Genomic DNA, 24,169 nt, shown 5'->3' on the forward strand with positions numbered 1-24,169 from the left:
AAGACTTAAACCTAAAATCCCGATATTTATCAAGAAGATTTTAACCGCCCGACTCCACCATCATAAACGAGCACCCTTCCAATTTTAACCGCCCGACTCCACCTTAGGCTCGGCACGCCACTCGAGCACCCTTCCAATTTTATCAGATGTCCCCGAAGAGACGAGTCATTCAACTACTAGTCTACTAGGTAGTTGGTGTACAAATAAAAAATTCAAAATATAGTTGACTGGCGCTAGACATTCTTAACTAATATTCCCACACATTCAACCACTTTGAGATTTGATCTCACTCAGTTGACAGAAATGGACACAAACACCACGGTTCGACCGCCACCCGAGAATCAATCAGCCCTCATATTCATGGGTACCGGCTGCTCGAGTGGCGTGCCGAGCCTAAGGTGTTTGATCCAGCCCTCTCATCCTCCCTGCCCTGTTTGCTCTCAGTCTTTGATAACCCCACCTCAATTTAATCCTAATTACAGGTCCATTCCTCTCTTCCTCACTACTTTCTATGTCGAATCCAAATTCTTTAGCTTTATTACGAAATACGATTAATTATTGTTTGTACAGGTGCAACACATCTCTTCTGATTGACTACTGTCAGAAAAAGGGTGAACAACACAGGTATATATTGATCGATATGGGTAAGACCTTTCGGGAGCAAGTACTACGATGGTTCACTTTATACAAAATTCCTCGTCTTGATTCCGTGAGTTAATTCTTTTCATCTTGTTGCCAAACGACTCTATGAGTCACGGCTCAAGGAAATAACATGACAGGGACAGCGAGTTTTATTACGAGTAGTTGATAATTTGCAGGTGTTATTGACTCATGAGCATGCTGATGCAGTCCATGGGTTGGATGATATTCATTCTGTTAACCAATTTGGAGTCACCACCGGTTGATTGGAGAATAATTGAAGGCCAATACGAGAAATCATTCATTGCTTCAGGCCTGCAATTTAACCCTTTGCCGGTAATTTAATTAACTCTGCCGTGTAAAATGTTGGCCGCGTTAATCACTTTGGTTGATTTGTAAATGTTTTCACAGGTTATGCATGGTGAGGACTATGTTTCTCTTGGTTATTTGTTTGGTGACAAATGTAAAGTAGCATATGTATCTGATGTTTCGCGATTTCCTTCCAGCACAGAATCTGGTGAGCATTCTTGCATATTGCTGCATTACATGTTTATTCAGAACATTCACTGTCTGCAGAATCCTGAAAAGAAAGAGAATATTGATGTCGCTTCTATATATCGTTCCATAAAGATGTCATTTTGCAGTTATCTCTGAGAGTGGAGGTGGGCAGCTGGACCTTCTTATTTTGGATACAAACACTATTCATTTGGTAACATATATACTTGCATTTCCTTGATTCTCACTAAAGGCTATCATATTACCGATTACTTTGCCAATCACTAGATTAATTAAGACCTCTCCGAAAATGATATGACTCTCCATATTGGGAGACCTTGCATCACTGGTAACATCTGTACTAATTATTTCTTTGTCCGATTTCAGATAGAAGGCCCGAGTACTCACTTGTGTTTTCCTAAGGTGAGATTATATTCATGTATGCTATTCATGTATGCTTTCAGAATATATATGTCAATTCTTTCAGAATATATATGTTAATTCCTTGATTCTCACTAAAGTTGAAATTGTATACGTTTTTTGTTTACATTATAAACCTGCGTCTTTCATTACCAGTCATCCTGCAATGACCGAATAGTCTATCAATATAAGTCATTAACTTGGATGCGCTTCTAGGATTATGAAGTAATATACACAATCTCGCGACACAATTTTTTTAATGGTTCATCGAAGAAATCTGTTTCCTAGATCAACAAAAGACTAGAGTTGTATATGACTAATCGATTTGATTCATGTATAGGCCCTGGACGCTATAAAAAAGATTCGACCAAAGAGTGCTTTACTGATTGGTATGAATCATGCCTATGATCATGATCGGATCAATGCGTCACTCATGGATTGGTCTCAAAGGTAATCGAGCTCCATACATCTGGATTAACTCGCTCTACTACATACATTATTCAAATTCTGTTCACATACGTAAACCAAGGGCAAACAAAAGAAATAGTAAAGAGTCTTCAGAAATGACTGCAGGAACTGGAAATTTGGAGGTCCTCAGAAAGAGGAACTCTAGACGGAATTGTTAGAGCTGACGTTCATTTTCCCGTTTAATGTTTTTTCAGGGAAGGAGTACCAGTTCAACTAGCTTATGACGGCTTAAGAATTCCAATAGAGCTTTGATGAGGTTTCAAAATCAATTGATTTTGATGAAGATGCTTCTCTAACTAGCATTAATATGTATACAGTAGGTAATTGACAAACTACGGAGTACGTCTTGTAGGTGTACACCAGCGACATCCTCTCCAGTTCATTTTCATTCATTTACCTTTTCCTAATCAATTGTATTGACAATGGAAAATGAGATAGTAACACCGGGTGTATTTTAGTAAATTAGTAGCATTTTTTAGTTTATTTTTAAAAAAAATGAGATTTGAATATTTTAGTAAGTAAAGGGTAGTTTCGTAAAAATTGCAAGTATTAACACCATACTTCTTCTAAATTAATTGAAAGCTTCCGGAATCTATTCAGAGTTCCATAAATTCCGTTGATCAAGATTATTATAATCTGTTCATTCGTTTATTAGATTAATCCACAATTCTTTTTCTATCGTAGGATTATAGTCTATTATTCATCTTCATTATTGTGCGTCTTTTATAGTACAATTTTGCTAAAAGGGAATTTAATGGTTGATTGCAAAGACTACTGCACCATTTGCCTTCATCAATTTGATGACATTGCAAAAGCTTATCTTGTTAAATTCATCGTCAATTGATGAGATTAATGTCTTGTGGAAAAATCGAATTAAAATTACGAGTGTACCCATCTAAGTTTGGCGCAAAAGTTAAACCGCAATTTCAGTTTTTGATTTTTTTCTATTTTTTTATTAGGGTGTTACCGAGTTTCGGTAACACCCGGTGTCGCCCTAGCACTTCCGACATACAAATATCCGATCTATCCAGAATTAGAGTCGGATTAATTGGAAAAATAATGACACAATATTTATGAGGTTCACCAACTTGGCTACGTGCAACGGGTAATTAACTTAATTATAATCTTACATCTTATATCTAATTAACGAAACCCTAATTGTTGATAAAACGGCGCGGGAAGGGATGAGGGTGGTCTACGGTTTGTGATATGATTCTAATTTGAGATGGGTGATCGGCAGCGTAGGGTGGTCGTCGATGTTTTTGATATGGGTGGTCGGGGCCGGGAAATGGGTGGTCGGGGATGGTGAGGAGTTGGAGGGTTTTTGTTTATTTTTTATTTATTTTTAATTTCTTTTATAAAAGGGTACGCGGAATTTAGCAACTACGATTAATATATACTCCGTAGATCTTATTATTTGATTAGTCTCGGATTGTATTATTTCCAATTGAAAATAATAAAATAGGAATCGTATCATTTATTTATTCATGATAATTAAACCAGTTAATAGATCCTACAACCAGTTGTACCCAGTTGTATACTCTAGAACCCGAGCTATATAATAAAGTTTTCGAGTTTTGTTTTAAAGAAGTCGAGCTATAGCATAAAATTTCTGAACTCACTCACTAAAACATAAAAAAATTAACTTTAAGAAAGCTCAAAAAAATTACAAATAAGCTCGATAAGTAATAACTTGGTTGTATGATGCTATTGTACCACTGGAGGTATAATGTTATTTGTGTTACGGTTAATAGATCCTACAACCAGTTGTACCCAGTTGTAACTCTAGAACCCGAGCTATATAATAAAGTTTTCGAGACGAAACTTTAGGTAAATATTTCATTTATCTAAAATTTTAGAAATTTATTGTACCAAAAATACACCCCTAAAAATTTGTGCACAACAATTACCCCTCCAGAACCCTAGAATTCCAATCACCCGCGAAAATCATCTTATCGATCGCACTCAGGTACGCACTTCTTAAATCTCTCTCGATCAAAAATTCAATTGTATAGCTTCTTCTTTTTCTCCTTTTTTTGAATTTTTTTCAAAAATAGGGCTTAAAATTAAAGAAATTAACAAAAATGGGTTTTGTTGAAAGTTATTACCCGAAATGCCCACGTCATCTCGATGTTTTCAGGAGTTGTATTCAAATCGCTTTCCAGGTGAAAGGAAATATGACTATATCTAAGTTGGCGTTAAATTACAATTCTTTTAGGATGTGGAAGATACTAACAGTGGTTCGTGTCGCTAGGGGAAGTTGATGATATTGAAGATGCCCAAATCAAACCTTAGGGCCCGCAGCGACTTCTCCCTTATTAAAATACTTTTGCAATAAAAAAAAAAACAAATTATGTTGCCAGCGTGAGTCGAACACCAGACTTCTTACCCATACAATTCATGAATTAACCACCAAGCAAAGGCAATTATTGTGATATATTTAGGCATTTAAGTTAAATATTTAATGCAAATAACGCAGGGACAATTAATTATGGTAGTTATGTATTTAAGTGCTACAATTTAGCATTGAAATACCTGTGTATCATTGGCAGATTGGTAGTATACATAACATCCCTTATTTGAGCGAAACGTCTAAGGTTCGATTCCAGCTATCGCCATTTTTGATTTTTTTTTGTCGCTCGCTAGGGTCGCTCAGTGGCTGAGCGACTTCACGTAAAATCGCTCACCGACGAAGCGACTTGAATTCTTAACCTAGCTTCGCCAAATCCGATCCTACGTGGACCCATTTTCGGAAAATACTTTGAAAAACAACCCATTTCGCTAATTTGTTTGTTAGAAAACCCCATTTTGGAAAAAAATTCCCTTTTTTTCTTCTATCTCGTGTTGTTTTTTAAAGTAATTCTTATTTAAGACCGTCTCAACTTAAAACTGCTCTCCCACTCCATTAAAATAGATGTGTGAATCATAAGGAGGTTGTGTAAAATCTTGTTGAGACGGTTTTAAGCAAGACAAACTGAAGAACACTAGTTACACCGTATGTTTTATGGAAATTTTACCTCATCACGGCGCTTTCCTAATTCTAGTTTTAATTCTAATTCGAGTCGAATTCAGGAAATCGTTTATGTCTATATATATTGGACTGAAAGGGCTCAACTTTACCGCTCAATTATAACCGGGAAAACAATGAGGCCGTATATTCCACCGTCTAAGCGTGCAGTCCAAGTAATCGGAGACAGTGAAAGTGAGGAATACCAGAGATTAACATGGGATGCTCTTCGTCACAGCATCAATGCCTTGCTCAACAAGGTTAATACCACCAACATCAAGAACATTATTCCCGAGTTGTTTCGCGAGAATCTCAATTAATATTGTATCAGCTTCTGTTTTGCGTACAGCGTATATTGTTGCAGAACAATGTCAAGAGTTTAATTGGATGATCACTTATTCTCCTATAAGACTGTCGCACAATAACAGTAGATTTTTTTTCCTTTTTCCCTGGGTGACGCTTTATCACTATCTTTTACATAGTTAAGTTACCCTGAACATGACACGAAAGTTAATTTGATCTTGTTAGGGTTGAATATTACAACACTAACCCAACTCAAATAACTATATACGGAGTTTTATCTAAATCATAATTTGACTAAGAAAATAAAAACGTGTTATGGAAATAGGGCAGAATTAGGAAAAAAATAAAAGTATAAAAGCAAAGAAAAACCTAACTAGAAACATAGGCATAACTCAAATAACTATATACGGAGTTTTTTCGGTTCCTGTTACCGACACGGTTGTCTTGTTACAGACATGAGACACGGAGAGGTGTTCAAGTACAAGGATATCGTTCTTCGAGGATCGGATCTCGACCCCCTAAAAAACCAAGGCTTCCTGACTGAAGACATTATATCATTCTACTTCAGGTATCTATCGTCTCTCTGTAAAACTGATGATATCATGCTTCTTCTACCGTCTGAGTCGTTTTCGCTTGCAAACTACGAGGATGATAACGGTGTGAGTACGTTCGCTGAGAAAGAAAAACTGTCAACCAAGAGATTCGTCATTTTTCCTGTAAATGACTGCTACGATTTTAGCGAGGGTGACCGTGGAAGTCATTGGAGCGTCTTGGTGTACTCTAGGTCTATGAATGCGTTTCTGCACTTTGATAGCACGGCAGGAACGAATAACCTTCCCGCTGAGAAGCTGTACGAGGCCGTCAAGAAATATATCGGTGTAGGTGGTCAAGTTCCATCAGCACCGAAGAAGAAACAGAAGAATCAAAACAAAAAAGCGAGCCCTGTCTCCAAGCCTTCTGAAGTTGTTGCTAATGCTGCTGCACCTGATGGTTTGCCCGTCTTCAAGGAGGCGGAGACCCCTCAGCAGAGAAACAGAATCGACTGTGGAATCTATGTATTAGCCATTGTCAAGGCCATTATTGATTGCTTCGGAGATGGAAGCGATAGCAACACTACTGATGTGCCTTCAGTAGTAGTGAGAGATGTTCATCAATCCATCGAATCGACAATGAGAACAGAGATATTGGAGCTAGTAAATAATTTGAGGAAAAACGTTATCGAGTGAATTGCTTCCCCCAATGCTTGATCATTGATCTCGAATTTGATTTCATATTGTTGTAGTACAATGTGATTTTTTTCCGTAAAATAATCTCTAAATATTGTACGCTATTTTTCCGTATGCATTATTATAGGATATTGCTTTTTTCAACACCCAATATTTATTTACAATGTGCAAATTCCAATATTTCTCTAAATAATTAAGTTGAAATTTCAAAAGAGATTCTGGATTTAGTGCAGATTGAGCTGATATCGAAATTTCATCAATGGTTTCACATGCCTTCCCTCCAGAACTTCTTGGAGAGTCGTAGCTGCATCCTTCTCGCATTATGCGGCTACTTCAAATGGATAAGTTCTCTTCCCCTCCACCTCCAAGTACTAGATTGCGCAAATACTGAGCGTTGGAACTACCAGTTCTCTGAACCATGTCATAGAAAGTACTGTTCTCATCTACCAATAGATTCTCTGGAGTATCAAATTCAGCGACCTGACGACAAAACAAGCGTGTCTTTAAAAGGATACCAGAAAATCAAGTGCCATGAAACAACCATTTTTCTTGATAAAAATACTGTCGCCATCCCAAATTAATGTGCCTAGCATGAGTTAACAGCCCTTTCCACCATAAGTTTCTGAAACACGGAAGACTAAGAATCTGTAAATTACCTGACCAGCATCAAGCACTAGAATCTTGTCAGAATCAATAATAGTGTTCAGTCGATGAGCAATAGTGAGCATTGAGCAGTATCTGAATTCTTCTCTTATTGTCTTCTGAATTAAAGCATCAGTTCCAACATCCACAGAAGCTGTTGCTTCATCAAGAATAAGAATCTTGGACTTACGGAGCAAGGCTCGAGAAAGACTTAACAGTTGTCTTTGTCCAACACTAAAGTTCTCCCCTCCTTCCGTAACCTAACCATTGGTAGCCATAAAAGAAACAGTGCTCAGTTCAGACTAGAAATCAGGCGTAGCTGAACAAGGCAACCAAACAAAAAAAATAACTAATCGTGGTTTACATATTTTTTTTTTTGGAAAGGAGACTTTAAGTCGTGGTACTGCAGGAAGATGTACCCGTAAGAATAATTAAACCTGAGTTCAACATAGACTTAGATAAGTTCAATGTTCCAGAAATCGCGAAAAATGATCTCATGTTTAACTCAAAAAGAGAATAGAATGACAGGATATCCAGAATTTCTTAAAAGTCTACTTGGTTCTGAATTCAGCTTAGGGGATAAGCATTTTCATTTAACTTGATGTGTTCTATGATCATACCTCAGCTTCTAATCCGAGATAACTTCCCCGGATGGTGTCCTTCAGATGTGCCCTCTTAAGAGACTCCCATAAGTCTGCATCACTGTGTTCACTAAAAGGATCAAGATTGAATCTTACGGTTCCTATATATTTGAATAAAAAAAAAATATCAGTCGATAGTAAGCAGAGTTTATTACAGCTAACGCATAACACGATGGAAATATCACTACAAAATGGAAATTTTATACAGAAAATACATGTAACTCGCTGCAGCTAAGATCTAGTCGGTATGCCGAAACCAAAATAAGCTTTCATACAGAAAATACATGTAATCCAGGAAACAAAAATTTAGTGAAGAAAAGTTTAATATAACTTGTTAGTCGATTGTTCTTTCTACATTACAAAACGGAAATTTTATGCTACATAATGCATTTATGCTGATGACTAAGCCAATGCTAAAATTAGTGAAGAAAAAGTTTAATATAGCTTGGCAGTCGATTGTTCTTTCTAAATTACATAACCGAATTTTTCTGCCTTCATATATTATACAAATGGCTATGCGCCTACGCCAGTGCTAAAATTAGAAAATGCACTTTCAAAATGCATCGTACCTGAGAAGAGAACGGGTTGTTGAGGGATGATGCTAATAGATCTTCGTAAATCTGTGAGCCCAAGCTTCGAAATGTCACAATGATCAATTAGAATCCTTCCTTTCTCTAGCTCCACTATGCGAAACAAAGCATTAATCATGCTCGATTTTCCTGCACCTGTCCTCCCAACTATTCCTATTTTCTCACTAGGATGGACTTTGAAGGATATTCCATGGAGGACTGGAGGAAGCTCAATCCTATACCGGAGCACCGCATTATCAAACATGATGGAACCTTTTGACGGCCATCCTTGTGGAGGACGATAGTTCTCCACAACACATAGAGCCTCGGATGGCAAATCGACATATGTCCCCACACGTTCAACAGCATTTAGACTATTCTCTGCCCTACTTGCTTGTCTTAAAACAGTGCTCATAAGATTAGTGATATTTAACGCATAGCTCAAGAGTAGACCCATTGTAGATGTGAATGCTAACTGGTTATCTCCTTTACCATTTTCCATGACAGCAAAGGCAGCCATTAGCCAAATCATTAGGCCTCCTAAAGTTTGTAGCCTGATAGTGAGCCAGCGGTTTGAACATATATTCGCAAGTGTGAACCTAATGTTATAGTCCATGAATTTTCCATTTGCAGAGGCCATCCGATCGTGTGCTCTATATGCCCGTATGCTAGAAAGACCATTCAATGTTTCTGAAAATTGAGCGTACACAGGAGATCTAGAAATTGAATCCAAGCGTTTTATTTCACGGGAAGTGCTCTGCAAAAAAAAAAAAAAATTGTACCCTTATATTGACAGAACAATCAACCAAGTATTATAATGATGAAAATTGTTTCCTACTAATAAGTCGCTAAATCACTATGGAAATTCTCAAAGTGAGATACAACCTACTCTATCAGACAGAGATCAAAACATACCTGATAGTAAAGATATGCTACATGAAAAAAGATCATCAATGGTGTTATAGCCCACAGGGAAATGGTACTGACAATGCCTATCAGCACAAATGTTGATAGCAGCTGCCATAGCTGCCCCAAAAACGTATTTGCGATATTAATAATATCCCTATCTATATCGCCCAAATCTCTGGAGAACCTATTCATCGTCCTGCCTAATGGATTAGTTTGAAAAAATAACATTGGAGCCCGAAGTACAGAGTTTAGCATTGCATCATGCAGTTTTTTGGCTGCACAAAGACTTGCATGGATCAACCAGTATGAATTCACCAAAGTTACCATAACCTGGATGAACCAAGGAAAATAAAGAGAGTTCTATTCAGCAATATTATTCAGTTCTTTACACCCCTTATTAAGGAATGTGGTGATAAGTGCAGTCCTCGCAAATTTCAGATTATATGAGTAACTGGGATAAAAAATTATAAACAGTATGCTTGGTAAACTTGCCTGGCCAAATGCAAGAAGAGCATAAATCAGAATATAGTATCCAGGTCTATAACTCAATGAAGTACTTTGGTCTGTCCATTCACGTAACCAGGTGCTGCTAGAAACTCGAAGAACTTCGGTTAAGAGATAGCACATGAAGATTCCTGCTACCACCCAGAAGCCTCCTAAAGCAACTTGGTACCTGAACATTGTCAACCAGTAGTTCATGACAAATAAAACCAACTTGAACCTAGCTAATGCAATGTTGATGTACACTTTACATTATTGAAGACAGAAGCACCCTTTCCGTGTGCATAAACTATAAAAAATACACAGGAATACTACTCTGACAGCATCAGTTTTTGAATTCTTATCACTCAACCAAAACTGTCATCCTGGGACACTGCAACTTAATTAACTACTTTACTTTGTATAATCCAATATACTGAGTAGGCAAGATGGACAAAGACAACGTGAATGTTTTTATGTTTACTCTGGTGGAATTCAGCTTTGTTGTTTCAGTTAACTGATGAAATATTTATTTATTTATTTGCTTTCCTTTTCTTAATGAAACATATTAAATAGTTGACCATCTTCAAGAACTGCTTTCTATCTAAATCTCCATGCATTGAGTTTCATAAACAATATGACAGTTACAAAATAGATACTGCAAAGTAATATGGGTGATGACACGGTATAAAGAAGTTACAATGCTTAGAAACACAAATTTATGTGATCCAATTTAGAGTTATAACTATGGACTGAATTTCCTCGGAATCCTGGTCGAGCAGTATCCAAATTAACTAGAAGAAAGAACACAATGCTGGAAATGGTAAGCCCTCTACATTGCTTAACAAGACAACAAGTCAGTACTATATGCGCAAAAAAAGTTCTTTGGTTTGACCAAGTACAAGCTCTTTTCCTTCCACAGATCGAATCACACTTATAAAATCGTAATCCTCTCTCTCTCTGCCTGTGTGTTGGGGGGAGAGGGTGTTCTTGATGCTGTTATCCCAAATCAGCTGGCATAAATACTCAAGAGGAGTTATCTCTAAAAACTCTCTCAATCACTACGCTTAAGAACGCAAGTGTCAAACTGTACACTTCACTGTACGCTAAACTTTACAAGTTATGTTAGATCTTCCAAGTGATGGGGAAAAGAAGATAAAGTATGAGCCATTTACGGTTTTAAGTAAATACAGTCTACCATTAGAAAGAGAAGTTACCTCGCCAAAACAGCCCAGCTGACAGCACCAGTTTCCCTTTCTTCCTGCTTAACAAGAATAGATCTCTTGCCTTTTCTTTTATTAGAAAATCCCCCATTCTCTCTACCCGCATTATTATTCACAGTAGAAGGCACTGTTTCATCGACATGACTTTTATCATTCACTTTTTCATCACCATGTTCTTCCATCTTCCCTGCATTTTCCATCAGTATCTTAAATAGAGGACCGTTTTTAGAGAGCTCTTCAAAAGTTCCTTCTTCTTTAACCATCCCATCACTGACCAAAATAATATTGTCTACTTGCGGAAGAAAATGGAGCTGATTAGTGACAAGGACCCTCGTTTTCCCTTGCAGTTGCTCCAAGATACATCGCTGGAAAACCTGTTTCGTTTAGTAGTCCAAAACGAGAGCAGGATAATCAGCCATAACACGATTGATACCAAGACATCCGGAGGTAAGAGATTGATAGCAAAGAAACGTCAAAAGTTTTGGAATAAGCAAACAATTCAGATTATTTTGATGTTTCACATACAATATAGAAGTACAAATTACTTAAAACAGGCCACCAACATACAGTGAGAGAAAGAGAAAAAACAGCTTGAGTGACGATGGCGGATGGCCTACGGAGCTAATACAACGGTGTTGTAAGATATAGCACAGCATCGATAAAGCTTTTAGTCCATTTGCTACAGGTTTAACTATCTTAAAGGAAATGTATCTTAAGAAATGTGAAATTCAGCAAAATTATGAGTCGAAACAGATAGAAAAGGTACAACATTTCCTAGTCCCTCAAGGGTTCAGGGTTCTGGCAAATTGCACAAAAAGGGAAATTGGATGTACTTCGTCTTACCCTTGTGTTAGCACATATCGAGGTTTCTTAATCACCCAAAAAAAAAAAGAATTGTTAAATCAAATGATTGAAACTTCACAATAGGAAGAAGCGCATTCACTTTATTGTGTAGTTTTGCTTTATTCCATCATAATCCAGAACAAAAGAATAATGAGTATTTGGCTCAATCATTAACCTGTTGAGCAACATGGGCATCAAGGGCACTTAAAGGATCATCAAATAAGTACACATCCGAGTCTGAATACACAGCTCTAGCCATCGAAACTCTTTGCTTCTGCCCACCACTGATGTTGACTCCTCTTTCACCGATCTCAGTTAGATCCTCCCCCTGAAATTAATAGGTTGTAGTAGTTTAACACTTTAATCACACAACATGAACATATAATCCAGATATTAAACAGAAAAGTTCTCCATCAATCTTACTTGAAGTGACTGAAGGTCCCGCTGCAAGGCAGTCACTTCAATGGCCTCCGAATATCGTCTAGGATCAAACTCTAGTCCAAATAATATATTATCGCGAACCTAAACACAAATATCACAATACACAATCAGATGCCATGTGCACGCCAAAGTAAAAGAGCCTGGAATATATCCACCACCTTCTATGTTACTCCGATTTAGTAAGAAATGCGCAATAAGGCAATAAGGGTACATGTGTTATGGGACTCGGCTATTTGTTGAAAAATTCTCGTGTTTTGGTCTAAAATGAAGCATCAATTGTGAAGTGTATTACCCATGTCAAAACATAGAATGTCGGACATGGATATGTGACGTAATATGAAGAGTCGGAATAACATAATCACTGGCCCGATTGGAGGTCCTTTTTTCCCAACTTTTCAGATAAAACTACTTCTCCGAGTTGTATCATCCGTTTCTGATATACTGAGTATTAGAATTAAATAGAAATCTATGAAAATAATAGAAAAGGGGAAAAAAAGCACCCAAGACTCACGGTGGCGTTAAAAATCCACGAGATTTGAGGAACATAGGCGACAGTTCCTCTAATGACAACACTACTTTTGGCTAGAGGCGGGAGCTCTCCAAGCATTGCTGATATTAGTGATGTTTTCCCCTCACCTGTACTTCCCACAACAGCTACCAAACTGCCAACTGATATGTTCAAGTTGATATTTGATAAGGTAGGTCTCTGTGCCAAAGAAGGTAAGAATTTATGAATAAAACAAATTCGACATGGAAAAAACATCAGCATTAGTTTGACTTGTGAATGAATGTTCCACTTTTTTACCTCATTTGTATTCAAGTAGTTTTAGAAGGTAAAAACATCTTTACTTTCAAAGTCACGGGCGTCATATAAACAGATAAACATCAAAAGGTAGGGAATTCATCCTAACTTGCATCTGGTGTAAGAAGGGAAAATTTTATGAACAATAAAAATATTTGGTGCATTTTACTGGAACAAAAGTAATGAATTTCTATCCCTTGAAGGGCTTGGCGTGACATTTTGTTGAATGTTCGATATATTTAAAACTTAGATGATATATTAATTGTTTGATTTTGATTTTGTAGTCCCTCATTTACAAAATCTCCACTTACGATGAAGATGTTGTCCCTCCATCCATGAATGAATTTCCTTGTTTGTTTTTCAGCAAAAGTATGAGCATAATAAAATTTCAAGTAGGAAGTTTATTCTTTCACACTCCTTCAAAAAACAAAGTTTGTTCATAGACACCCTAAAATGGAAACCCAAGATGTTTATTTATGGACAGTGCAAATATCAAAAACTACAAATGATATTCCTAAGAAATTAAAAAGAATGAAAGCAATTTGTCAAAGAATAATAACCATATTTTTAAATAAAGACTGAAACTGAACCTTAGAATCCCACGAAAAAAATCCATTTTCTATTGAGATGGCTGGAAGCCCAGGTTCAAGAGATAGGTTGGCCATTATGGGTCTCTCTTCAGCCAACAATAGTTCCTCCATCCGCTGTAATGATACATTAGCATTCACAACCTGCGTTAACAGGGAGAAGTTCTTTATATTTAAACACTGACACTGAAACTGCAAATACGAAACCTTAAATACTTCCAACAGTCGAAAACAGAAATATGATAATGGATAAGATAATATTTCAATGAAGGAAGAAGCAAGAATTACTGATAATGCATAAATAAAAAATAAGAGGAATCGGAATTAGTTCCTGCTAGGAGTAGTCAATGTAGTTTAAAAAAAATATACCCTTTAAAATGAAATGAAGCAGCACCTGAGTTATTATGCTTGGCAACATGGTAAGAGGCTGTCGTAAAATGGTGAATAAGGAAAGAGACGTGAAAGCTCTTGCTGGTGTCAGATTCCCGCCAAGTAAAGTAAACATTCCAAACGAGACAACCGCAACCAGCACTGGGGCACTATTTAATATGAAATTATTTAGCTGCATCCAAGCCAATAAAAAAAATCAGGAAAGCAGCAGTCAGAGTACACATTACAAATGTTGAGAAAAAGTGCTATTTATATTACTGTTATTCTATTTTTGAAACACAAACTCTATAAAGAACAGCAGTTCTAAAGTTCTACTTTGATAAGATGCCCCAATTAATCAAAGGTCATCAACTAAATTTTTTTCTCTCATCATACAAATTACAAAATGGCTCATATTTTCAAGAATTTCGGCCTAGCCCTTAGCTACTCGAAAAGAATATTGCACTCTATTTTTGAAGACTGTCGCAGTCTTCCAGTTATAAGGTGTAAATCTGTAGGCACTATGTTGCCGGGCTACCTACGACATCGCATGCCACTGCTAAACTGAAACATCCTCAAACAATTTTGGGCATAAACAGTAGCCAAAAATTATATTGTAGTCTATAGAAGAGAGCGTTGGCGTACAGCTGTAAGTGCTTGGGCTTTGCGGAGCCATGAAAGTTCATTAGCCCTCAGCTCCATAGCTTTTGATTGGAAACTTTCCTCCCAGGCATAGCACCTATATGATTGAAACTGCAGTATCAGATTCATCTAACAGAGTGCGCGATCAATTTTCTTAACTACCAATCTATCAAACACCGTAATAACTTCAAGTGTTTAGCAATTTTAATTAAATGTTTTGCTCTGACAGAAAATTACTTCACAGTATCCATTGCAGCCAAAATCTCATTCATGAGACCAACCCTCTTGTCAGTGCGAACCAGTCCCTCTGAAGAGAGTTTCTTCATTCTGCTTATTACAAGAGTCTGGAAAAAAAAAAAAAAAGAGTAAAGAAAGGTTAAGATAATAGTAATAAGGTTCGCTATTCTATAAATTTATGCTACTAGGCCATCAGCAGCATGGTATTAAATACCAGTTTCAGTCTCGATCCCTCAATCAGTCGTAGTAACACATTGTCACAGCCCAAGTTTGGTTAACACGATCAGAAATTCAGAAGCAAACAGAGTATGCTGACTATTACTGAGACGCTCTAGCATAACTAATTCATCCATAAAACATCTAACAATTTATCCTTTTTTTCCTAATTATTTTCTTTCTTATTTAGTGTTTACCCACAAATTAAACAATCTTTCAGTATTACTCAAATTAAGCATAAATGATGAATATCAATACATCAAGTCCGCTAACGATATCTCTTTAAAAGGGTGGGTAGCAGGGTCAAAGATTGTTAAAAGTAATAAAAATTAAGCCTCAAGTTCCTATCAGACAATTATTCATCCCTGTGCTCGAACAGAACACTTCAGGACTATGTTTTGCTCCCTTAAGGCCAAGAATCGTGCCATCAAGTAGATCTTAGGCTGAGGTAGATCTCCACCCTAATTACATGTATACCCCCCAATTTGGAGAGCACAATAGAAACAGTAACTATTGTACTCACCCTATAAAGTATTATTTCTAGATATAAAGATCTGCTATGGCGGAACATTTGATGTTTATCCCCATAACTTGCAGTCAGTCAATTCCCATAACATTTATAGTGTCCTTTTACATTCATCCTCATGTTGGTACTAGTTGTCTACAATTTCAATACTATTCAAACAGAATATAAGTGTGGTAAATACCCTTCCATCAGGACAGGCCTACAAGCATCTCTTAATGATTTAGGGAGCACATACACTATCTGGAACAGAAGACGAAAGTAATAGAGCAACTTACTTGTATTGGGAACATAAGAAGCAGCATGAGTGTACCGAAAAGAGAAGCAACTCCCAGTTGTTGGTAAAGTAAAGCCATAGCAAGAATGATACGAAAAGGAGCTGACCATAGATTATGAAGTTGTTGACATATTTGCTGCACAAAAGAACATCCGCTCTGAGATCGTGTTTTCTTGACACTATTGACAAAATATTTACTCCATTCATCTCATGGAAGTATTTATATTTGGGTTAATAGCAGTTTCTATTGAGAAGGAAATTCTTTGTATGCGACTCACGTGGTGTTTTTCTTTAATTTGAACACTCAAAAACTTGCCAAATAACAAAATGTAATGAACTAGAGCGGTTTCCAAAACATGAATGTTACATGATTTTGTGGAAGAGATAGAGAACAATACTACAATGCAATCATCAGGGCGTAACTTTCTGTACATATTCCTTGGTTTTTAGTTGTTCATAAGCAGGAACTCACTTAGGTTATATATACACTCCAACTCTTATCCTAGAGACTATGACGAGTACTGGTTATTTTTAGAAACACATATAAAGTACAGGCCCTCAATGAGCCATTTTGCACTGCGTGAAACAAATTATGATGTAAATGTCAAAAGCAAAATATACATGCCTGAAGTGCATTAGCATCTGTGGATATCATGTTTGTTATCTTTCCAGAAGGAAATCTCTGTCGGCTATCATTTGTCAGTTTTAATATTTTGTGAAATATAGCAGCCACCTGCATTTTGAAAAAATAACTATGTCAAAGAGGCACCTTCAACCTTCATTCCCACATTCAGACTCCAATGAAATCTAGGACTCAATCCTAACCGTAAACTAAGCTTCAATGATGAGTGCACGCACTATGGTACAAATTATTGTATGAAAACCTAAAGTAACATCTATAAACCGCATAAGTAATCCTATGATTTTAGAGGCAAAAGAATTTGTTAAGTTTATGTTTTAACTTCTGAAACATTCAGAGTCATATAGGTTGCAGAAATAAATAGTTTATTAAACAAAAACTATAGTTACTTTATTTTATTACTCTAAAATCAAATCTATAGTGATAGGATGAATAATCAAACTTACCATTGTAGATCTGAGCCTGAAACCAACACGCATAACATTCTGAAAGTACTGAGAATCACAGAGTACACCAAGTGACTGGACAAACAGAGCAAGTAAGTCAATAAAACAAATGATTAGTAAAAAAGTTCTTCAACAGAGTATATCATAGCCTTATTTATTTCAGGCATTGTTCAAAAAATGGAAATGAGCAGTTTAACCTATCATGATGAACATATCAGTAAAATTCGCTTTAAAACATTATTTTCAAGAATAACACGTAATATTCCGTATTTTATAATGTTATAGACACTCACAAACAACTGTGTTTCAATCACGGCAGCAGATATTTTAACAATCACCGCCATTTTTGTTCATTAAATCATTCAGAATCATAAGCACGTACAATACCAAGAATTAAATAGCATACAAAATTTACATTGATACCTAGAGGAAGAGTCATACCACACCAATAAAAATTAGGAAGGCGTACACATGACCAAGCCAGGCTTGATTTTCTTGCAGAGACTGAAGAGGGTGAAAATGTGAAATGATGGTTATAAACTCATCCATGAAAGCTAGATATTCTAAGAGGAGAAAAAAAAACCATGGACTTAATTATTCCAATTCCATAATACATACAATCGCAGCATTGAACTGGCACAATAGTTGTCAAACAAATCAAGAGCTTACCTGCAGCAGACGGTCGAGTAGAATTGGACCAATGAACTGCGAAAGATCATTACCAATCTACAATTTGGTAGACAAAGGACCAATCAGACAAAATCTAATAAAGTATAAACTTAACTTTTCATAAAAATGCAAGTGTGTTTTTTCATCATACATTTGAAAGATCCTTCCTTTGGTTATCAGTTTTTGTTTATTAGATAAAAAGGGTATACAAAATCAGACTACAGAACAAGGATTCACCCAGTCACCAAGGTTGACATTTCATGCACCCCAAGTAACCATTTTTCTCTTTCTGATTCCGTTTTTCAGTTTTAACTGGTTATGCATCACTGAAGAAGAAGGCACTGCCATGCCTCGCATTTATTGTGGTGATAGCACTCTAGTTAAACCAGAGATGCCACGATTGTACCCCTACTTTCATGGAATCATGGGTAACAAAAGTATCCAGCATCAATCAGAAACCATATGCCCTGCCACAATGCTCAGCCCCTTTCCTCAAACCCCTCATACCCAAGGCTGCCAAAGTAAAGCGCATATATTTCCATTTATGACTATAGATTGTTCGGATGCAGTTGTTACAGTCAGATATTTCTTACCTTGAACAAGCCACCTAACCAAAACCTGTAGAATACAATGAATTAGCGTTTAAAAAAAAAATAATAATAATATGGTGAAAGAATCAAAATACAGTATTGAAACTTAAGTAAAACATACAATTTGCCAAAACTTCTATTTAGAGCTCTTAGAAGCCATGGATTGGATTTTTGAGATTCTTCAGCCCAATTCTTATTAAACCTAGCAGGGAAAACATATGAAGCACAACTATAATTCCAAAAAATGAAACAATGACATTTATCCATGAGAGACGGTGCCTCTGCCAAGATTCTGTCAATATGCTGAAATTCAAGGTTGAGGTTTCAACTGGGAAAAAAAAGAAAGAAGAAGAAAGAAAGAAAGAAATCGAAACACAGCACAAAGAAGAAAAGTGACATTAAGGTCCAAACCTATTTATGAGTGTCTCACTCTTGTCCCAAGTATCCAGCTTCCAGACATCCTTCTCGGAGAGGGGTTTCCGATAGCCTTTCTCCAGCAATGGGGTCATCCATCCATAGTACACTCCTATCAAAGAACCAAGCATAAAATGATTTCTCAATAGAGGCAACATCCCTGATAAAGAATTACTCTTGCGTTATTCTGGATGTTTGTAGGTATATAACAAATAGAGAGGTTGAGATGAAGAATCAAGACGAGACTTTCTATTATATGTCATCTCAGGCCCTCTTTACTTGAAAGAGCAATAACAATCCTGCAACCAATCTCACTTACTAGAAATCAGGCTTACATATCTCTCGGGACATATGTGTTCTCCGGCTAAGAGTTCTTCATAAGCAAAATCATCAGAATCTTCCGCATTAACTAGCGTACAGGAAGGGTAAAGATCCGAACGTGGAACGTGAAAAACAAGAAGGATTCCAAAAACAACCTACAACAAAACAATAACAGTCAACGAAGATATGATTGCATGAATAGCTAATTATAAATTTATAATATGTTAGGTCTTCAAGACCATGTAGACACTTTCTTTGAGATGACACTGTTTAAAAGTAGCCCAATATAGCTACCATGTCTTAAAGATAGGCCAGCAAGCCGCCAAGCCCTATCAGAACTTATTACCCTTACGATAGTGTATGCCAAGTCGTCATGCTTTATACTTAGTGGTAGCTTTCCTAATGGCAACCATTCATAAGAGAGCAAGTTGAATAACTAACCACATAGGGTTCTAAAAATTCTGCATTTCGTGTATGTTAAGGGGCTCCTCAGAGTCTCTCACTTAGCATAGAGTCCATTTCAAAAGACTACAGGAGAAGTCATGTGTTGCCCCTCTTTCTTGGTTATTCTAATACAAGGCCCGTAGCAGGAGTTAACAACAAATATAATGCATGAGAGAAGATTTAAACAAATGCTAATAACGAAAAGACCATAATTAAACAAGCTGAGAAAAAAGCATCGAAAAGGAGGGAGTCCATCTACAAACCTTGCAAAAGACGATGCCGAAGCATAAATACCATATGTTCCTATTTAAAGAGTAAAATATGAGAACAGGGATTAGTATCACAAATTCGACATAAAATTCAGGAAGAAAAATAGGACATGCCGTGATCCTTGCAAGTATACATCAACAACAACATCGAATGACTGGAACAGGGGCGGATCCAGGAATTCCGTTTATCTGGGGCTAAATTTTAAAACTATACAAAGTGATTTTTTTCTCAATATAAGCCTTGTAAGTCAATATCTTTTAAAAATTTGTAAGGACATTAAATTTATTTGTCATTTATTTATGTAGTATTTGAACCAAATATAAAAATTACTAAGTATTATTTATTACTTTTTATCGGTAAGATACTTTTCAGGTTGGATAACGAATGAAGCTAATTTATAATTATTTCAACTTTTTTTTTTCAACGAAGCTTAGCAAAATTTATTTCAATTGACTTGTACTCATAGTGCATTCGATAAGAATGTAGATTTTTTTTTTTAAAATTACAAGGTATACAAGGTAATTTTAAAAAATGATACTCTCTCCTTTCCAATATTTTCTCAATTTTTAATATTTGTAAGGGGGTGTTTTAACCAGTAGACAAATGTTTAGGACATAGAGAGTATACAATTTATTATAATTATAATGGAGGTAATATTATATTTTTTTTTTCTCCCGGAGTATCATATTTTAGTCGTTAATAGTAAAATGATTGATAATTGATTGAATGATTGGAAAGAAAGATAAAAAGAAATAGCTATAAGTCTACAACAAATAGGAAAAAGAGTATAAGTTTGTAAATAAATAAAGAGAGAAAATAACTAGTAGTTCATATATAATGAGAAGAAATAATCACCAAATATTGTATCTATATAAATATAGGCTAATGGTGTAAGCCGGACAATGTAAAATTGTAAAATAAAGTGAATCTTAAGCCTATAGTATAACAGTTCAGCGCATAATACATGATGAGGGAAAAAAATTCATTAGTGAGAGTCGAACCCGGGTACCTTCTATGAAAACCAAACAACAAACCAACAGTCTACAAGCAACCATGTGATTCTATAGTACTTCATAATCTATATATTTTTGTTTTCCTCAGAAACTACTCGGGCTATAGCCCGAGTAGCCTACCCTTGGATCCGCCCCTGGACTGGAACTTCACAATACAAAGAAGCGCAGTTACTTTAGTGAGACATTTTGCTACATTATTATTTACTAGACCTTGGTACAAAGATATTGGTCATAAAGCCACAAATCATATGGGGTGGTTTCTTTCTCTCTAGATTTTGGAGCTCTCCAAACTAGTTGATCAGAGTCATAATAGATTTGACACTATTCCCAATGTTATTTAAAAGTATTTCTGTAACAATTCCATCAGTCATCATTCAAGCACAGACAGATAGATATATTGACTCTGCCATTTCAGGTGAGAGAAGGGCTGGAGCCCAAAAAAGCACCCCCAATAGGCATCCTCCGCCCCATATGCAATTTTCAAGTTTATTGTATTTTTTCCAGTAGGGGTAAAGTACTGAAATAACAGAAGAAGAAAAATTAACCTGCTGTAAAAATCTTTCATCGGGTACATAAGATTGAGCATAACAGCATATCCCACCAAATCATAAATAACTCCAAAACGAATGTACCACTGAAACTCGTGGATGTAGACCTTTGTCTCCAAAAGAAGCGTAACTAATAGCAGAGACCAAGAAAGTGCCTCTGTTATCAGTGTAACAACCTGCAGAGAGACATGAGATAATGATACATTGAAAGTTAAATTAAGGAAAAACGAGCAAGGTTCAATTACATTGCCTTGATTTGACGATCATCTTAGTTACATTATATTAAATGCACTCTATGTTTTTTCCCTTAACCTTACGAATAGTTGTGTACAATTTACAACAGTTGATCACATCACAAACTTAAGTGTCTGCATAAGAGAGTGGATGCAAAGGTAGCTTTTATATGCTACCGAATTACCTAATGCATCCCCCATCGATTTCATACATAAATCATATATGTTCACTTGATCAATAAGAAAATCCAGTCTTGTGATCATTATATTCCACCAGAATGACTATTTTAGGAAATATGGGTGGGAGCATGCAAATACTACGAGCTTTCTATACTACTAAGAAGCAACCAGCTGAGACTGATAAGCCCATGTAAAATCTGGAAACAAAGAACAAACAAGAAAGAAGAATGCAAACACTCGGACGTTTGACAAAGGACACCGAGATGTAGCCCATGAGAAACGAAATTTTTTTCTTGAACCCAATCATTTAAAAGGTTGTGGTCAAACAGCACTATAATATTTAGATTTAAGTTTCATCTTTGACGTTGTGTCCTAAACATGCTTCAAATTCTCGACCATGACACCGTATCAGTGAATCACTGGCAAAATTGTCCCGGACACGAACTGACCTGACCCATACCCCAATTACTTAGTTGCCAAGTCTAAGCAGACCAACGAGTTATCAAGATTTTGAAGGCTACCAAGACCACATTTTGACGCGGTATCAAATGCAATGACGAATATTAAGCTACCATGATTGATTCCAGGATCATGAGATTTAATACCATGGCCAGAGGCAAAACAAAAAATGTACGAATCAAAATCCATTTCAGGATAATCCATATAGAGGTCAAGTCACAGGAAAACATCAGCATTTCAGAAACAGCGACAAATAAAGTTCCACTAGAATCTCATCTTTACCGCCATGAAATGGCAAACACAACAAAAAGTAAATAACCAACTTAATCAACGAGATTATGCTATCAAAAAAATTCCATGAACCATTCATTACAGGAAGTAAGAAGTCACCTCAAATGGAGCAAGTTCAGATACTCCATCCAAATCGAATATCGAAACAGTTAACATCAACCTAACCAATGGCTCAACAGCAAAAGCTGCAGCAAAAACAGCTAGCAGATAATTAAACCACTTTGATCTCAAACAAAACCTCCTACATTTACTACCCATCAAAGTGAGCCAAATCCTGTAGGCACACACTATCATCAGAGCAAAACTCGATACCGAAACGACAATACCCATTTGACAAGGTACATAAGCTCCAAAACCAGTATCTCCCTTTCTTTCCCAAACCCCATTTTCAACGGGACGACAGTACCACACTAATGGAGTCAAACCCATTTCTTTGATCAGTGATTAACCCAATAAACTCTTTCAGACAATTCGTCGAACAGTTGACGGGCATTAAAAAAGAACGGTGAGAAAGAAGCCATGGAACTATGGAAGTGTATATGTTGCGACCACAAGAGAGTGAGATTGGTATGAGAAACAAACAAGAGAAAAAAACAAGAAAGATAATCGTCATGGATGACGGTTATTTGGTATAATAATCAGTAATCTGTGAGTGTAATACTCTTGAGTGATTGAGACTGTTGAGACTTGAGAGTGGGAGAATATGATTCTCAGTCACTAGCCGTTAATCCATTACAGACAATAATATTCAGCAAAATTTTAGAGTTAGTCCAGTCCGTCCGATTCAATAATTTACGTTTGCTTATACCATGCACCCAGAAGTATGGTGCATGGTACTCTCTTTTTTAAATTTTTTTTTTATAATAAATAAATCTTAAATATAATAAATTAGTTAATAATAAAAAATATATCATTATTCATAATTTTTAGGGTTTTTTGTCAAACACAACCTTTAAAAAACTTTTTTTTCCAAACACGACCTTTAAAAAAAAAGTTTGTGAAACACAACCTTTAATAATTTTTTTTTTTTTGTTAAACACGACATTTTGGCTAGAGTTTGAACAATTTGATGGGGTGACTTTGAGTCGATGTTTGAGATAGCAAACGGGGTCGGTTTGAGGTGTTTTTAGACTCGTTGGAAAGGTGGGAGTACAAGCTTTCCCAGCATTATCAATACGGTGGTGATAGGTGGTCTTATGCAGGGTTTATTAGTGTGTAAAGTAAGGTTGGTCAAAGAGTGAATTGGTGTTTTTCTGATTTGTTTCTCTCTCCAATTCACTACTTGACCAACCTTACTTTACATACCAATAGACCCCACATAAACCCACCTATCACCGCCGTATTGGTAACCATTGGAAAGCTTGTACTTCCACCTTTCCAAAGAGTCTAAGAAGACCTCAAATGGAACTCGTTTGCTACCTCAAATATCGACTTAAAGTCACCCTATTGCAAGTGGTTAAACTCTGGCCAAAATGTCGTGTTTTACAAAAAAAAAATTATTAAAGGTTGTGTTTTACAAACTTTTTTTTTAAAGGTGGTGTTTCGAAAAAAAAGTTTTTTAAAGGTTGTGTTTGAAAAAAAACCCTAATTTTTATTTCTCTACAAATAGAGATCATATTTGATATATTTTATTTTTTATTTTTATTTTTCTCACATATTCAAATCACAAAATTGACATATTCATACCATATC

The 24,169-nt window shown here is 36.2% G+C and overlaps 2 protein-coding genes and 1 pseudogene across 4 annotated transcripts; 2 read left to right on the top strand and 1 right to left on the bottom strand.

Annotated features, from left to right (window-relative positions):
• Window positions 1–268: 268 nt before the first annotated feature.
• LOC141591316 (putative hydrolase C777.06c) lies at window positions 269–2,404 on the top strand (annotated as a pseudogene).
• Window positions 2,405–5,719: 3,315 nt separating this feature from the next.
• Window positions 5,720–6,701, top strand: LOC141592741 (NEDD8-specific protease 1-like). The gene has a single exon (XM_074413533.1). It carries the CDS (start codon window positions 5,788–5,790, stop codon window positions 6,556–6,558), a length of 771 nt encoding a protein of 256 aa, XP_074269634.1. The 5' UTR covers window positions 5,720–5,787; the 3' UTR covers window positions 6,559–6,701.
• On the bottom strand, window positions 6,539–23,120 carry LOC141592740 (ABC transporter C family member 12-like). 3 transcript variants are annotated; one of them, XM_074413531.1, is made up of 26 exons: window positions 22,577–23,120; window positions 21,312–21,490; window positions 19,747–19,786; window positions 19,054–19,194; window positions 18,716–18,830; window positions 18,426–18,506; window positions 18,308–18,332; window positions 17,715–17,771; window positions 17,487–17,549; window positions 17,046–17,120; window positions 16,585–16,692; window positions 15,961–16,095; window positions 14,944–15,050; window positions 14,710–14,803; window positions 14,090–14,257; window positions 13,699–13,839; window positions 12,818–13,012; window positions 12,289–12,387; window positions 12,041–12,193; window positions 11,017–11,396; window positions 9,812–9,992; window positions 9,326–9,649; window positions 8,411–9,167; window positions 7,821–7,942; window positions 7,215–7,460; window positions 6,539–7,038 (listed from the first exon to the last, which is right to left on the bottom strand). In XM_074413531.1, the coding sequence occupies exons 5-26, from the start codon at window positions 18,811–18,813 to the stop codon at window positions 6,892–6,894; spliced, it is 3,756 nt and encodes a 1,251-aa protein (XP_074269632.1). In that variant the 5' UTR covers window positions 18,814–18,830; window positions 19,054–19,194; window positions 19,747–19,786; window positions 21,312–21,490; window positions 22,577–23,120; the 3' UTR covers window positions 6,539–6,891. The 3 variants fall into 3 exon arrangements, with proteins under 3 accessions (XP_074269632.1, XP_074269630.1, XP_074269631.1); XM_074413529.1 differs by having other exon boundaries at window positions 19,038–19,194; window positions 22,577–23,029; XM_074413530.1 differs by lacking the exon at window positions 6,539–7,038 and having other exon boundaries at window positions 7,821–7,902; window positions 19,038–19,194; window positions 22,577–23,029.
• Between the last annotated feature and the right edge of the window lie 1,049 nt (window positions 23,121–24,169).

The sequence above is a fragment of the Silene latifolia genome, chromosome 7 (assembly GCF_048544455.1).
Source record: "Silene latifolia isolate original U9 population chromosome 7, ASM4854445v1, whole genome shotgun sequence".
NCBI lineage: Eukaryota > Viridiplantae > Streptophyta > Magnoliopsida > Caryophyllales > Caryophyllaceae > Silene > Silene latifolia.

Excerpts from the sequence above, each read along its gene's own strand:
- LOC141592740 (XM_074413529.1), bottom strand. The coding sequence starts at position 22,906 with ATGGGTTTGACTCCATTAGTGTGGTACTGTCGTCCCGTTGAAAATGGG. Across the intron at positions 15,051-15,960 it reads TTCTTATGTTCCCAATACAA|ACTCTTGTAATAAGCAGAAT; the intron begins GTAAGTTGCTCT and ends TTTTTTTTCCAG. Across the intron at positions 7,943-8,410 it reads ACAACCCGTTCTCTTCTCAG|GAACCGTAAGATTCAATCTT; the intron begins GTACGATGCATT and ends TCAAATATATAG.
- LOC141592741 (XM_074413533.1), top strand. The coding sequence starts at position 5,788 with ATGAGACACGGAGAGGTGTTCAAGTACAAGGATATCGTTCTTCGAGGA.